General features: G+C 50.5%; 2 protein-coding genes and 1 long non-coding RNA gene across 3 annotated transcripts in view; all 3 read right to left on the bottom strand.

Annotated features, from left to right (window-relative positions):
* The window catches only part of LOC107112972 (WD repeat- and FYVE domain-containing protein 4-like), an 18348-nt gene extending 12281 nt beyond the window's left edge, over positions 1-6067 (bottom strand). Inside the window, exons 1-2 of the mRNA XM_015414179.1 lie at positions 6017-6067; positions 2802-2981 (exon numbers count right to left, since the gene is read on the bottom strand). Coding sequence (XP_015269665.1) covers positions 2802-2981; positions 6017-6067 — 231 coding nt within the window. The remainder of the gene's footprint in view (positions 1-2801; positions 2982-6016) is intronic.
* Positions 6068-8248: 2181 nt separating this feature from the next.
* LOC107113007 lies at positions 8249-13281 on the bottom strand. The gene is made up of 3 exons (XR_001482605.1): positions 13217-13281; positions 9833-10045; positions 8249-8357 (listed from the first exon to the last, which is right to left on the bottom strand). It is a non-coding gene; the product is annotated as an uncharacterized LOC107113007 (long non-coding RNA).
* Positions 13282-15087: 1806 nt separating this feature from the next.
* Positions 15088-15756, bottom strand: part of LOC107112962 (WD repeat- and FYVE domain-containing protein 4-like) — a 16791-nt gene continuing 16122 nt past the window's right edge. The window contains exons 4-5 of the mRNA XM_015414170.1: positions 15243-15396; positions 15088-15092 (exon numbers count right to left, since the gene is read on the bottom strand). Of these exons, the coding sequence (XP_015269656.1) occupies positions 15088-15092; positions 15243-15396 (159 nt within the window). The remainder of the gene's footprint in view (positions 15093-15242; positions 15397-15756) is intronic.

Below are 15756 nucleotides of genomic sequence, written 5' to 3'. Positions count from 1 at the left end.
GGGGGTGTTTCCCCCCCCCCTGTGGAAAACGGCCCGGGGGGGGGGGGTTTCACCACCTCCCCAGGCAGCCGATTCCACTGCTGAACTACTCTTACTGTAAAAAAAAGTTTTTCCTAAGATCCAGCCAGTACCTTCCCACCCTTAACTTAAACCCATTCTTGCGAGTCCCATCCTCTTCTGGCAGGGATCATTTCCTAGAAAAAGAGCTAGGGGAACTCATTAGCATAACTCATTAGCATATGCCACACCCCCTGACATCATAAGGTCCGGCGGTGGACCTGCAAGGCCGGCGGGAGTGCGAGGAAGCCCCGCCAAGGCCCTCCCTGGCCCCAGGCAGGCAGGGGTGGGGAGAGGCAGGGAGGAAGCAACTTACCTTCCCTCTTCTCCTGCCTCCTCCTGGCTGAATGAGGGCTGGAAGCGGGGCGGCCGGAAGCAGGGGGCGGGGCTTCGTCATGTGCCCCGCCCCCATGTACCTCACCCGGGGGAACTGCGATCCCCCGTGATCCCCCCCGAAATGACCTCTGCCTTCTGGCAAAAGGAACAGCTCCCTGCCCTCCTCCAAGTGACAGCCCTTCAGATACTTCAAGAGAGCCATCCTGTCCCTCCTCAGTCATGCTCCTCAGCCTTTCCTCAGGGGGCTTCTTGGTCTCCAGGCCCCTGAGCATCCTCGTCGCCGTCCTCTGCACCCGCTCCATTCTGCCCACCTGTGTGTGTGTGTGTGGGGGGGGTTTCAGCTCAAAAGTAAGGTTCCTACACGCGCACACACACTTAAAAAATACCCCCCGTAAGGCTCCTGCCGTTGCTATGTGTGGGGCAGGGCTTTTAATTAAGGGGGCGGGCCCCCAACATGCCCCACTGTAGCCACGGGCCTACAGAGCCCAGCCTGGGAAGGGTAGGATTTGGGGGGGGGAGGGACTTCAATGGACCCTGATGCCACAGACTCCATCCTCCAAAGCGGCTGTTTTCTCCAGGGGAACTGAACTGCCATGTCTGGAGATCAGCTGAAATCCTGGTGTGTGTGTGTGTGTGTGTCTTCAGCTGCCACTGGGAGGCTGGCAACAGCAGGAGAGGGCCATGCCAAGCCAAGGCCAGACTTGGGAGGAGATGATGAAAAAGGGAGGAGGAGAGTCCAAACATTCACAGCGGAGAAAGAAAAACCGTGGAACCGAGACAGTCACGAAGCAACTGACGGAGGAGACTGGGAGAAAAGGTGAGCAAAGAGACCGAAACCTGGTGTGCCGTGGAAGGTGGGAAAGAGCTTGGGGGCGGAGAGGTTCGGTTCGGTTTGGGTAGTGAAGACACGGCCCAACCAGTGTTCCCTCTAAGCTGAGTTAGTGTGAGCAAGCTCACAGTTTTTTAGCCTCCAGCTCACACAATTTTTGGCTTAGCTCAGGAAGGATGGCTCCAGAGCAAACTGATTTATGCAGTAGCCAAATCACTTGCTCATAACTTTAATGCCGGCAGCTCACAAAGTAGAATTTTTTGCTCACAGGACTCCACAGCTTAGAGGGAGCCTTGGACCCAACTAGGTGCCTCTCATGCCCCAGGACGCATGCGACACACCTGGTTTGCCAGCCTCCGGTGGGACCTGGAGCTCTCCTAGAATTACAGTGGATCTCCAGGCGGGAGAGATCAGCCCCTCTGGAGGAAAGGGCCGCTTTGAAGGGCACCACGCCTTCACCAACACTAAAATGCCCATCGCCCTGCAGTTAAGGACAGCCCCTTGGTGGGCTGGTTTGGGAAGGTGGACGGGGAGGGGAGGGGGGAAGATAACACACACACACACACACTGCTCCTTTGATCACAAACATCTGTCTGAATGCGGTTTTCCAGTTTCAACAGGAGGTGGTTCTGTTTTAAAGAAATTTAACTGGGGTGACGTCATCTTTGGTCCTGAGGGTGGCTGTGCAGGGGCAGCAGTTCCCTCACAGAGAGCAGAGGCCTGAGGGAAGGCAGGGGCACCGTCCGGGAAGCTGGGCTGTCCCTCTCCGGGTCAGAAGACAACCGTGGGGGAAGGACATTCCAGGGTGCTCCTGCAGCAAGAGTTTTGCCTGAGAACCCCCACAGATGCCAGACCCACGAAAGAGAGCTGTTGGAAGTCCAATGTTCCCTCTAAGCTGAGTTAGTGTGAGCTTAGCTAGCTCACAGTTTTTTAGCCTCCGGCTCACAGATTTTGGTCTTAGCTCAGGAAGGATGGGGCTCCGGAGCAAACTGATTTATGCCGCCGCCAAATCGCTGGCTCACAACTTTAATGCCGGTAGCTCACAAAGCAGAAGTTTTGCTCACAAGACTCCACAGCTTAGAGGGAGCATTGGCGGAACCCAAACAATGTTCCCTCTAAGCTGTGGAGTCTTGTGAGCGAAAATTATAGTTTGTGAGCTACTAGCATTCAAGTTGAGAGCAAGCGATTTGGCTACTGCATAAATTAGTTTGCTCTGGAGCCGTCCTTTCCTGAGCGAGCATGAAAATGTGTGAGCTAGAGGCTAAAAAACTGTGCGCTAGCTCACACTCACTCAGCTTAGAGGGAACACTGGACCCAAAGGCAGAAGTCTCCAAAAGCGGAAGAGCAGAGAAGAGCCCCCAGCAGCCTTCCTCCTCCTCCTCCTCCTCCGCCTCTCTGCCTCGGAGGATGCTTTTAGTGCCCCCTCTGAGCATTACGGAGACGATTAGAAGCCTCTGTAAAAAGCAAAAATCAATCTGTCGCGTCTCAGGACGGTTTCTCGCAGGAAAGGGCCCCCATTAAGTCATCACGGAACGCCCGCTGATGTGTCAGGAGAAAAGATGATAAATGAATAGCTTACCGTGGAATCACTGACAGCAACAGCCGAGAGGCAGGCCGGGTGGGCAGGAAGCCGGGCGAGGCGTGTCAGCCGGTGCAAGTCCCAGATGATGCCGGATCTGTCGGCAGAGCCGCTCACCACGACGCCGTAGGAGGCGGAGGCGGCCAGGCAGGTCACAGCCCCACGGTGTCCGTACAAAGCCTGGGGAGGGGGGGGGAAACAGAGAGGACGCCAAGGCCGCGGCCCAGGGAGAAAACGCTCATTGACCAGGAAGCCACAAGATGGCCGCCCCCCTCACAAAGGCAAGCCGCCAGTTCCACAAGCAGGGAGAGAGCAAAGAATCAGGAGTGGGGTCCTCAACCTTTTTGAGTCAGACCCCCTGCTGGGCAAATGCTTACCTAGCCCCTTCCATGTTCTGAAACCCCTCGGCGGGCACCACCCACCAGTGCCGTGTTGGGGACCCCTAGGTCAGAATGCCAGGCTAGGATCCAGGAGGCCCAGGTCTGGATCCCCACTTGGCCATGGAAGCCCGCTGGGTGGCCCCAGGCCCATCACCCGCTCGGCCTACCCACTTCACAGGGTGGTTGTGAGGAGAAAATGGAGGAAAGACGGCCGAGGTAAGACAGATTCCCCATTGGGGGAAAAGACGAGGTATAAACGAAGCAGATAAGGAACATCAATGAAAAGGGAGGCCGCCGCTTCCCTCCGGCAATTCTTCTGCTGAAGAGACTATTGCGGCTTTTTTCCTGCACCTCATGGGGGAGGCAGCTGGGGAGGGGGGGGATACACCATTCCCAATGCAAAAGCACAGGAAGTCTTAGGACGCTCACTTCAGATTCCCATCTCACTTGCTACGCTTCCTAAAAAACTTCCCTGAGGAAAAAGCTTGGCACAACCTAGATTCATGTCGAGTTTGGACCTCGGAAACGGTCAGGAGAAGAACATTTGACTCCTGTCCGCTGTCCCCCCCGCACACACACATTGTGAGGTCATTTCCCCCATGGCAGCAGAAAGAAAAGAGCGGGGAGAGGAGACCTGGGGTTTGGTTTCCAAGAGCATTTGAGGTGATGTGATCCAGTGTCACGGGGAAAGTTTCAAAGGGCACCCAGGAACACGTCTGGCCTTACCAGGAACAACTTCAATCATCCTTCCTACCTTTCTGCATCTATTGAAACCCCCCGGCCTTGAAGCTCCTTCCCAAACTAGTTAATGATTAAAACATTCAAGGTGAAGGTCAAGGTTCCCTTGCTCGGAAGCCAGTCGAGTCCGACTCTAGGGTTGCGGTGCTCATCTCCGTTTCAAAGCCAAAGAGCCAGCGCTGTCCGAGGACGTTTCCGTGGTCATGTGGCCGGCGTGACTAAACACCGAGGCGCACGGAACGCTGTTCCCTTCCCACCAAAGTGGTACCTATTTATCTACTTGCAATTTCTTGCTTTCGAACTGCTAGGTTGGCAGGAGCTGGAACTAGAGATGGGAGCTCACTCCGTCATGCGGCGCACTCGGGTCTCAAACTGCTGAACTACTGACCTTCCACAGCCTGCAGTTCAGCGTCTTAACCACTTGAGCCACTGCAGCTCCAACTAGTGCATACTTGATGCCTATAGAAAAGAGTGCCTCCCCTCCAACAGAGAATGAATTTAAGAAGCACAGACAGAAAAGGCTTGTCCTGGGCAAGAAAGCTTCCCAATTGCCATTATTAGCTGTAATGCTTTTAAATGCTTTGCAGTGCTTGGTTTGTATGAAGTCCTCCTGGAGTTATTGCGTCCGTATGGCTCTGCATCAGGAAAAGGCAAAAAGCTTTTACATGCCCATTTAGTCCAACCCAAAGTAAGGCTGTTCGCAGTAGCATCTCAAAGGCATTATTTATTCCAGCACTTAGGCATCTGTGGAGTACACAACCGGCTATCAACAGTAGCACAAAATACCAAAAGCTTGCTCATACATTAGGTTCAGTTTAGGCCAGTGCATATCAAAAAGGCACCCAACAACTTTTCTACACATAACAACTGAACAGGCTCAGAACCAGTTAAGATATTCCTGTTTTCCATTTGCAGTCTGGACTTGATGTCTTCTCTACTCACATTTCTGCAGGTTGTATTGTTATTGTTATTTCAGATTATGTCAGTATTTGATGCATGGTGGCATATTATTTGATAGTTGGAGGTTTCAACTTGGAGGTTTCAAACAAACCCAAAGGTGGAATAAAAATATAACCAGCTCACCAGGACTGAAAGGTGTTTGAATAATGAACTCGATCATGTACACAGAGGCAGTATCTCTTAAGATAATCATCTCTGCTACGGATATAACGTGTGCACAAGCACTAAGGCCTGGGCCTAGCTAGTCATAAGAAATGAAATGTGAAGGCAAAGACATCGAAGAGCACGAGAACTGCCTATGCTGGATCGGACTGTCAGTCCACAGTCACAAGCAAAGCAAGATGGAGGCAACTCCCCTACCCCCACTTGCTTCCCCTCAGCATATGTTCTTCAGAGGTAAAGGCTCCAAACACGGGACTGCATTTAGCTCTCACGGCTAATGACCTATTTACAGATATATCCATTAATTTATTTAACCCTTTTTAATAAACTAATTAAGCTAGAAGTCATCAATTCCTCTTGAGATAATTATTTTCATACAGGAAGAGGGAAGAGAAACCATCTATTGTCATTCTCAAAACTATTGCCAATCAGTTTAATCAAAAGACCCCACGTTTTAGTTTTTTCTATGCTTCTCATTATTTTAGGTATCTTTAACATATCTCCACTTAGCTGCCTTTTCACTAAACTCGAAGTCCTCTTCACCGTAAGAAACCCCTTGATCTGTTCCTTTTTTGCACCTTCTCCAGCCTTAAAATATGCAGGCTGCTGCATAAATCAGTTTGCTCTGGAGCCCTCCCTTCCTGAGCTAAGACAAAAATATGTGAGCTGGAGGCTAAAAACCTGTGAGCTAGCTCACACTCACTCAGCTTAGAGGGAACACTGCTTGTGACTGCTCTTCTAGGCCTGATGTTGCTGTGACTCTCTGAGCATATGAATCCTTCCCCTCAATAGAACTCCTTTGGATTTCACTGTAATGCGGGTCTCGGTGCTTCTTCCAAATGCACTTAAGAGCCTCGTCCTGTAGCCAAGCAATCCCTTGGTTACTGTTGGTGAGAGTCATTCCCCCAAGTTGAGTGTAAAGCCTGAACTAGAAGCTCTTTAGCCCGGGAGCGAAGGGAGGTTTATCTTCCTTACGCTCAGGATTCTCCAGAGTGAGCTGAGACCAGATTGGAAAGTGAATCCCATTCTCACAGCCGTGTGTGCAGGACACAGATGTCTTCCCAACTGCAAACTGTGACATCCCTTCTGCTTAGCAGAGGTCGATTCGGGGGGGATCACAGGGGATCGCAGTTCCCCCAGGTGAGGTGTGGGGGGGTGGGGCACATGACGAAGCCCCGCCCCCTGCTTCCGGCCGCCCCGCCTCCGGCCCTCAATCAACCAGGAGGAGGCAGGAGAAGAGGGAGGGTAAGTTGCTTCCTCCCTGCCTCTCCCCACCCCTGCCTGCCTGGGGCCAGGGAGGGCCTTGGTGGGGCTTCCTCGCACTCCCGCCGGCCTTGCAGGTCCACCGCCGGGCCTTATGATGTCAGGGGGTGTGGCATATGCTAATGAATTATGCTAATGAGTTCCCCTAGCTCTTTTTCTACGAAACAAACCCTGCTGCTTAGGGTTGGTGGGGCCGTGGCTCAGTGGTAGAATACCTGCCTGGCACGTAGAGGGTCCCATGTCCAATCCCCAGCGTCTCCAGTCAAAAGGACCAGGCAGTAGGTGATGTGAAAGACCTCTGCCTGAGACCCTGGAGACTCTGTATCATAAATTAACTTTTTGTACCCAAGGGACCAACCCCAGACTTCAAAACACAGCCTGTCAGATGGTTCAGGCCACATTTCCCCCCTGATTCCTTCCTCCAATCACTCAAGTAGTCCAAGAGAGTGATTTAGGAAGTCCCTGACTGCATCAGAAATCTCTGCAATTACCTTGTCTGATCCATAGCCTGCCAGACAGCAGGTGAAGTCATCAAACCCCCAACAAAACACTTTGTTCCACAGTGGAGGGAGCAACATTTTGTTCTTCTCCACAGCCAAAACCCCCTTGTCAGTGCACACGATTTGACCCACAGGTCCCGGAGGTGTGTCTGCGGAGGAAAAAGGAAGATGACTCTTATCTCTTTTTGCTTTTGCAAGGCCTTGACAGCTGTTCTTTGCCAAGGAAGATTGGTGAAATGAGTGTAAAAACCGGTGTGCTTGGAGGACAGGATATGATTACGTTGGACTTTGCTTTGCCTGTGCCTGAATTTCCCCCCCCATATTGTAAGTTTAATAGCTTCACAAATTGATGCTTATAGAATTATTAAATGTGTCATTGTTAATTTTACCGCAGTGGTTTTTGGTCTGTTGGCAGGTATCTGCACACTGCGACCCCTTCTCTGGCTTTTTTGACTCGTCCTTTGCAAAGGGACAAACTGAGCTACCAGGAAATCTTTGGCTGAGCCTCGGGAATGTCTGAAGCCAGGTCCTCCGAGCACTCCTGCCTTGGGTCAAGGGGCGGCCAAGACTGGCCAGGAGGGCCACTACTGCCAGCCAGGGCCCCCCTCCAGCACTTCTCGCGACTCCTTCCCCCGGGGGAGCCCTGAGCCTAGAGATGTAAAATTTCTGGAAATTTTGAAGCTCGGGAAAAAAACCAGGTTTCTTCTATTTTTTCCCAAGAGAAAACGGAAATTTTCAGAAAAAATGAAAAAAATGCTACATTAGCATTTCTTTTGTCTTTTCTAGATTGAAAGTCATTCTGTTACTTTAGGAACATAAAATATGACTATGGACATTTTTACTTGACATGAAATTATCACAACTAGCATATTAAAAATATAGTGTATCCGAACAATTATTACAAACAGAATATCCACCCACATGCAAAAACAAAACTGAAACTTTTTTATTTTCTTCTGACAGTAGCACCTCCTAAAGGAAGAAATGCATCTTGTTCTTGCATTGGAGAGTTCAGTTGGTAACCTAGGACTTGCTTGTCCTCAGTGCACAGAAATTAGATCACTCTGATACCATACGTATATATTTTAGAAATGATTTGGAAAATATTTGAACACCTTGTCTTAAAATATTTTATTCATCATGTTAAAATAATACTTTCCATAATCAATTTTTGTTCTTTTCTTTTCTTTTTTCAATTTTTCCAATTTTTCGGAAAAAAACAAAAAGGCTTCAGGAAAAAAACGGGAAAAAAACGTTTTTTCCCTGAATTTTTCCGTTTTTTTTCCCGGGCCTTCACATCTCTACCTGAGCCTAGCAGGCAGTGGCACAGCAAAGTCCAGAGCGGGCTCCAGAGGGCCGATCATCTGGGGCTCTCCTTGCACTCAAGCAGCCAGACCGTGCCTACCTCGGACAGGAACTGACGAGAACTTCAAGTTATGGAGGCTGCTGAGGGACGGAGGCAACAGGCCGGCAGGGACAGAGAAGTGGAGGCCGTCTCTGCCCACCGGATGCTTCCCCAGGGCACTGCGGGCCGGGTGCGGTTTGGAAAAGAGCTGCAAAGAAGGAACAACAGCAAAAAACAAAACAAACCCTAACGCAACAACACTGACAGTACTGGAGGTGCTCTTTCGGACAATGTCTCAGTCCTAAGGACACATGATGCCCAGTCTTTCTGTGTTCTCCAAAATGATGCCTGCCAGGAAGTTAGGACTGCCAGCGTTGGGTTGGGAAGTTCCTGGAGATTTGGGGGTGGCGCTTTGGGAAAGGTGGGGTGTGGGGAGGACAGGAGCCTCAGTGGGAGAGAATGGCATTCAGTCCGCCCTCCAAAGCAGCCCTTTTTCTCCAGAAGAAGTAAACTCAGAAGTTACATCACACCTCTTTAAAAGAAAACTTCTGACAGTTCTAGAAAGGCATGATGTCACTTCCAGGTTTTCCCCAGTAAACAAGGTCTGGAGACCAGCTGCAATTCCAGGAGATCTCCAGGCCCCACCTGGAGGATGACAACCTTTTTGGAAGTCTTAGCCAGTGAGAAAATTTTAAAAAACGGCTGTTGAGCTGATGGTGTGACATCACTGCTGGGGAATTTCTAGGAATGGTCAGAAGTTTTCTTTTAAAGAGGAGTGATGTCACTTCTGGGTTTACTTAGAGCCACAGGTATAGATGTCTTTAAAATCATGGTTTCTCCTTCATTCAGAAGTAGAAGAGACTGGATTTATACCCCACCCTTCACTTGGAGTCTCAGAGCAGCTTACAGTCTCCTTTCCCCTCCTCCCCACAACAGACATCCTGTGAGGTAAGTGGGGCTGAGAGAGCTCTCTCAAGAACTGCTCTTGAGAGAACAGCTCTGAAAGAACTTGTGACTGACCCAAGGTCACACCAGAAGCCCAGCAACTGCATGTGGAGGAGTGGGGAATCAAACCCGGTTCTCCCAGATCAGAGTCCGCACACTTAACCACGACACCAAACAGCAACAACAAAACCCCAGACAGTAATTACGATTAATGAAGCATTAAACCAAATATTAAAACAGTATAATATTAAAAAATATTAAACCTCCATTCCAGCACACACAGCATAACTATACGGCAGCACAGCGACAGGCTCCAGACTCCATTCCCCCAACACATAAATAGTACAAACCAATACAGAAGTCCTACATTTCTTTCAACAGGCTAGCTTGGCCTCTTACAGGAAGCGGTTCCGAGCCTCAGGGCCACCACCAAGGAGGCCACGATCTGCTCCATGGCAGTTCTAACCTCTATGGAAGATGGCACACACACAGGACTCCTCTGGATGCATTCAACAGGTGAAGGGGCCCGTTCAGGGAGAGGCAGTCTGGAGTCTGCAGGGTTTTAATTTCGGCAGAAGAACTTCACACAGAGACCAGTACCTGACGGGCAACTAGTCTAACTTCCTTGCTACTGACTGTCAGCTGCCCAGCCAGTTCTACAACACCAAATCCCGAGCAGCCCTCGGCGATTCTAGAAGCAGCTCACCCCCCACCCCCAGCCCCCACTCTGCACTGTACCTGCTTTGGGATTTGTCCAAAGTTGCTGCCGAATCCCAAGATGGTGTTTTTGGTGAGAGGGTCACTGATGCTGTCCAGGCGCACCTGGTCACCGTAGAAATACGGGTGGAAGACATTGACCGCCTTCACAGCTGCTGGGCCGTGCTGCTTGTGACCGAAGATGAGATCTATCCAGTGATGGAGGTGGGTGCTAACATAATCGCTCTCCAGTGCCTGTAACCCAATGGGCATCGTTGGTTCGGAGTTCTCCTCTTAGCTGCTCTGCCCTCCCCGCCTTTGGCCTCTTGGACAGACTCCCAGACGGACACAAAAGGGGGTGGGATCATCTCTTCAGCTGTGCTGGATGGCTGCTGAAGAGACAGGCTAACTGGAACCAGAGAACAGCTGAACACTGAGAGTTTGGAGTATCAGCTGCAATGACAGTGTCCCCGGGTTGCTGGCCGTAGGGGTATTGAGTGCAAGACTATAAGCAGAGTGCTGCTGCATCAGAGCAAAGGCCCATCGAGTCCAGCATTGGCCGATCTTCTGTCTCAGCGCACAAGGAGGATGACTGCAACCAGTGTTCCCTCTAAGCTGAGTGACTGTGAGCTAGCTCACAGTTTTTTAGCCTCCAGCTCACACATTTTTGTCTTCACTCAGGAAGGATGGCTCCAGAGCCAACTAAGTTAGGCAGCAGCCAAGTCGCTTGCTCACAACTTTAGTGCCAGTAGCTCACAAAGTAGAATTTTTGCTCACAAGACTCCACAGCTTAGAGAGAACATTGAGTCTGCAAAAACACCCTCCCCGCCCTAGGTGTTCCCCAGCAGCTGATACAAAGAGGGCAGCACTCTACCTCTGGGGCTGGAGGGAGCAGCCATTGACAGCCCCATTCTCCATGAACTTGCCCACTCCCTTCTAAAGCCTTCCACCTTGGTGGCCATCGCCACATCCTGTGGCAGCGAGTTCCACAGTTTAACTGTGTGCTGTATGAAGAAGTACTTCCTTGTGTCTGTCCTGAACCCCCCCCCCACCCTGTAGCTTCAGCGGATGACCCCAGTTCTAGTATTATGGGAGGGGGGAGAAAAGCTGCCTGCTTTCTTTCAGGAGAGTCTGCTCATTTGGAAGCACACACAAGAAGGGCCAAAGATCTTGCTTGCTTCCATGCATGTACTTGAACAAGGACTGTGCCAAAAATGGGCAGGCCCATTTTGCATCTCACCCCCGACTGCCCCTCACTCTGAACAAAGTTTTATTTGCTGTTGGTGATGTCAACAAATAACAAATCTGGTTGTCATTGTAATGCTCTGACATCATGTTGGGATATTTGCAGCAAGTTCTCTCCCTGAGGTCACGAAAGAGTTAACCTGTTTGTCTGTGTATGCTAATTCTTAGTTGGTTAGTTTAGGACCAGTAAACTCACATGCATGTATTTCCTGCGGTAGAGAAGGGGGTCTTATTCATAATGAAGTCACCTTTAGCCTGGTGATTGGCTAGTCAATAGTTTGGTGATGTTACCTGATATTGTGCACATATGCATTTTTTTTGGGGGGGGTCTCTTCTTTCTCCCTTTGTTCTAAGGTCAGATACAAGAATCCATCATGGAGAAGACAGTAGCTAGGAAGATGTAGCTAGTCAGCTAGATTGTTTTATTGTTTTTATCCACTTATGTAACCCTTCCTAATTTCTTAGTAAACTTTCTTTTAGCTGTAGAACAAATTTAGAGACCAGTGGTATCTTTAAGACCAACAAAGTTTTATTCAAGGTACGAGCTTTTGTGTACATCCTCTGGTTACAGTAACATCTGAACATCTGAACTGAACAGAACTGCTGTCAGTTCTAGCCCGTGCTGGTGTGAGCTACCAGCCTTGTCCCTAGCCCGCCGTCCACCCAGTGGTTCGAAAGCTTCGGTGAGTAGATAAAATGGTACCACTCCTTAGAGAGGGTGGGCACACTAAACCCCCCCTGTGGGTGGAGGTGTTAGCTGGCGAAACGGAATGTCCAGCTCGGAAGCCTAGAAAGATCTCCTCGGCATCAAGAAGCCTGCGATGGGCTGATCCAGCCAGCTGGTGGCAGTGCAGCGCTGCGACTCGAAGCCGTCCTGGAAAAAGCTGACATCATCAAGCCAAGCTGAGTGAATGCCGTCTGGAACACATCTAAGCCTACAGCTGAACAAAAAACCCATCGGCTGCAAACGTCTGTGACTTAAAAGATTTATATGTTGTCCTCCTTTACCCCCTATGAATCATTGTTAGTCCCGTGTGAATATGTGTAACCGTAAATCGCTCAGAGCCAGCAGCTCTGCAGGATTGAGCGATTAATAAATCGAAAGATAAATCAAAAGATCGAAAGATACATTGGAAGGGATGTACTTCCACTGTATTTGATAAAGTGCGCCTTGCACACGAAAGCTCAGACCTTGAATGAACCTTTGTTGGTCTTCAAGGTGCTTGACTGTATTCTAGATTTGTTCTACCGCTTCAGACCAACACAGCTGACCACCTGGATCTTTCTTTTAGCTAATTTGCATGTGTGTGCTGCCTCACTGCCTTTTACTCTGCTAAATTGTACAACACATCGCCATTTCCGGCCCATGATCCCTGGTGACGAGGGCTCCCATTTGCCCACTTATGGCCGGAGAGATCCGGGCCACTGTGCCTGTTGCCCGCCACCGCTCATCTGATCAGCAGGTGGAAGCTGGGACCAAAGGGAGGGGCATGCAAGGAGTCACAAGGGACTCTGTGGTCGGAACTTCCTGTCAGTAAACAAGGCCTTCCTTCTCTTCTTTTTCTTTTTAGCTTTTCTCCCTAGGATGATTGAGGCACTGCCGGGCAGCTGACTGATTGGCTTGGACCTCTTGATGAATGAGACTGAAATGACAGAAAGACAAGCTGTTGTGGGGTGGGGTGGGGGGCCAGGTCCCCCTGGGCAGCGAGGTGGTGGGCTTGCGGGGAGCAGGGAGTCTCACCTGATGTTTCAGCGATGGCCCTGACGTGACTTCCAGTGTGACCCAGAAGTGACGTGGGCATGTTGGGGTGGTGCTCTGGTTCTTGGACTAACATTCTATGGTAGAATTCGCTTCTACCATAGAGTTTTGCCCAAAAAACAAAGCGCTGGAAGTCACATTGGGGATGTCGCTAAAATGTCAGGCATTCTTCCATATTTTTTTTTGCGGTAAATGCTCCCCCTTGGCGGTTAGCTAACCAGTGGCAAAGAGGTGGGGACTGGGAATTGGGTGGGGATAGGATGGAAGAAAGGAGAGGCCGTAAACAGCCACAAAACAAGGGAAGAGGAAAGGGGGGGCAATTAGCCCCTTCTCCCCCAAAAAGAAAATCCGGCAACACAACTTTGACAGAGAGGCCGACCCTCCCGCCTTCACGCAGCCCGCCTTTCACACCTTGGACTGACCTGCCTGTTTAAGCTAATGAACCTGTGAGGGCTTCCTCCGGCCCAGGGCGGGAGCTGAACGTCCCCCAGCAGGGTCCCGTCTTGCAAGCTTCCTGCAAAGGAGAAAAGGCAAAGGGTGAACAATGAATCCTGCACCTCATTTGGGGCACGAACAGCTTGCCTCCAGTTCGGGTCAGACTCTGAGGACACGAGAGACCTCCCTGAAGGCCAGAGTCACCTGAGCCCCAAAGCTTGCGGCAGTCTTGTTGCAGCTGGCCTGCCCCTGAGCTGGCAATCCTCAGAGTCTTCTCAGCAGCTGTTCTCCCGGAGTCATGGCCCCAGGGGAGCCATCTGACATCCCCCCCCCCCAAAGTATAGCAGCCTCAACAGGGTGCAGGGCCAGTCCTGGGCTGGTCTAAAGTGCAGTCTAGTCACAGCTGACGTAGAGCTACCCTGGTAAGGTTTTTAAGGCCAGAGAGGCGCAGAGGTGGTCGGCCATCTCCTGCCTCTGCTTAGCAACCCTCGGCTTCCTTGGGAGTCTCCCATCTGGGTACTGACCAGGGCCGACCCTGCTTCCATTTAAAGCCTAACCCTACTGACTAGACTAGCCCTACTTCCATTTAAAGCCAAGCGCAAAGCCTCGATTTCATTTAAAACCGAGGAACAAGCGGCGAGAGGGGACTCGCCTGCAATTTGTCAATGACGATTTCTTAAAGCTTCTGATAACAAAGCCAAGTCTTGCACAGAATCATCACAAATTAGCTCAGTGTAACTTCAGGTAATTAAGATGTGTGTGTGTTGATGCAGATCTTCCACAGCGGCCTTCTTAACAACAGCTCTGTGTATTTACAAGTCAGAGCAAGGAAACCATCTAGCTGCTCAGCATTCGCAAAGCGTCTTGAATGCACGTTCTGATTCTCTCCTCTGGATACGGTTTAAGTCTTATCTGCTTTGAGGATATGGATGCTGGACACAATTTCCCTCCTGCCTCTGCTCTCACAGAGCTCCGTCCGCAAGGGGACACATGCTGCCCGGAGAAGTGAGTTTGCCGGCACAATCTCTTCCCTGCCTGCCCACCCCACCCCCCCATCCCCGTGAAGAGAAGAGATTGGATTTATACCCCTGGCCCTTCACTTGGTGTCTCAGAGCGGCTTGCAAACTCCTCTCCCTTCCCCTCCCCACAACAGACACCCTGTGAGGTGGGTGGGGCTGAGAGAGCTCTGGCAGAAACGGCTCTTTTTCAAGGACAGCTGTGCCAGAGCTTGTGACTGACCCAAGGTCACATCAGCAGGTGCAAGTGGAAGAGTGGGGAATCAAACCCGGTTCTCCCAGATTAGAGTCCGCGCACTTAACCACTACACCAAACTGGCTTGAGCCTGGGGTTGCCGCCAGTCACCAGGTTACTTTCATTCCAACAGCCATCTAATGCACCTTCTGATGCTCCTTCGGCTGCTTCTGTATCATCTCATAGCCAAATACCATAAGAAGAAGAAGAAGAATAGATTAGATTTATACCCCGCCCTTCACTACCTGAAGGTGTCTCAGAGCGGCTTACAAACTCCTTTCCCTTCCCCTCCCCACCACAGACACCCTATGAGGCGGGTGGGGCTGAGAGAGCTCTGACAGAAACTGCTCTTTTTCAAGGACAGCTGTGCCAGAACTTGTGAATGACCCAAGGTCACATCAGCAGGTCCAAGTGGAGGAGTGGAGGAGTGGGGAATCAAACCCGGTTCTCCCAGATTAGAGTCCATACACTTAACCACTACACCAAACTGGCTCAGCTATATGGTACCTGAAACCATATGATCCCTGACTAGCTGGAATCCCATACAGAAGCCGGAGCTTTAGAAAACTTGGTGGTGGTGGTGGGGGGGAACCAAAGCTTCACCAGATTAGACTGCAAACAAGCAGGAAAAGAAGATTTTAAAGGAAGTTAAAGATCAATAATTTTGTCGTCCCCCCCCCAGAACATTTGGAAATTTTGGACCCTTGGAAATCACATTTTTGTTGGTCTGAAATTTTTCTCAAGAAAAAAGATCACACGTACCGAATGCAACCTGGTTGCAGTTTGTCAAGAATTCCGGCAGGTAAAAGAATTCGGGGGTGAGTTCTCTCACGTCGGTCATGTTCTGCCTCGAAGCGGAGTCCCAGGTGCTGCCCAGGCTGTGGAACATCCTGTCCGCGACGTCAAAACCTCCTCCCTGGCAGTGAGGCAGGAAATAGTGGGAGGAGCTCCAGGCGGGAGCTGGAACTGGGCCGCGGAAGGCCTGACCTGCTCCCCGCTCCCCCAGGAGGTGGAAAGGGGCCAGACCGCAACTGTCACACCCGGCTGCCATACCAGCCAACTCTCTGTTTATTTATTTCATTAGGTTTATTAGATTTATATACCGTCCTCCCCTGATGGGCACAGGGCGGTGTCCAGCAGTTAAACAATAAGAACAATATCAAAATAACAATTTACACATAAAATATCATAAAATATCTTAAAATACCGCATAACTATAGCAGTAGTCAGATGACCAATCAGAATCCGGCCACTGGTGGACAATTGGCCGGAAAAA

Source organism: Gekko japonicus, unplaced genomic scaffold, assembly GCF_001447785.1.
Source record: "Gekko japonicus isolate JY-2015 unplaced genomic scaffold, Gekko_japonicus_V1.1 scaffold1319, whole genome shotgun sequence".
In the NCBI taxonomy this organism is placed as follows: domain Eukaryota; kingdom Metazoa; phylum Chordata; class Lepidosauria; order Squamata; family Gekkonidae; genus Gekko; species Gekko japonicus.
The sequence above is the reverse complement of the archived record's forward strand: the minus strand, read 5'-3'. Positions and strand labels throughout refer to the sequence as shown.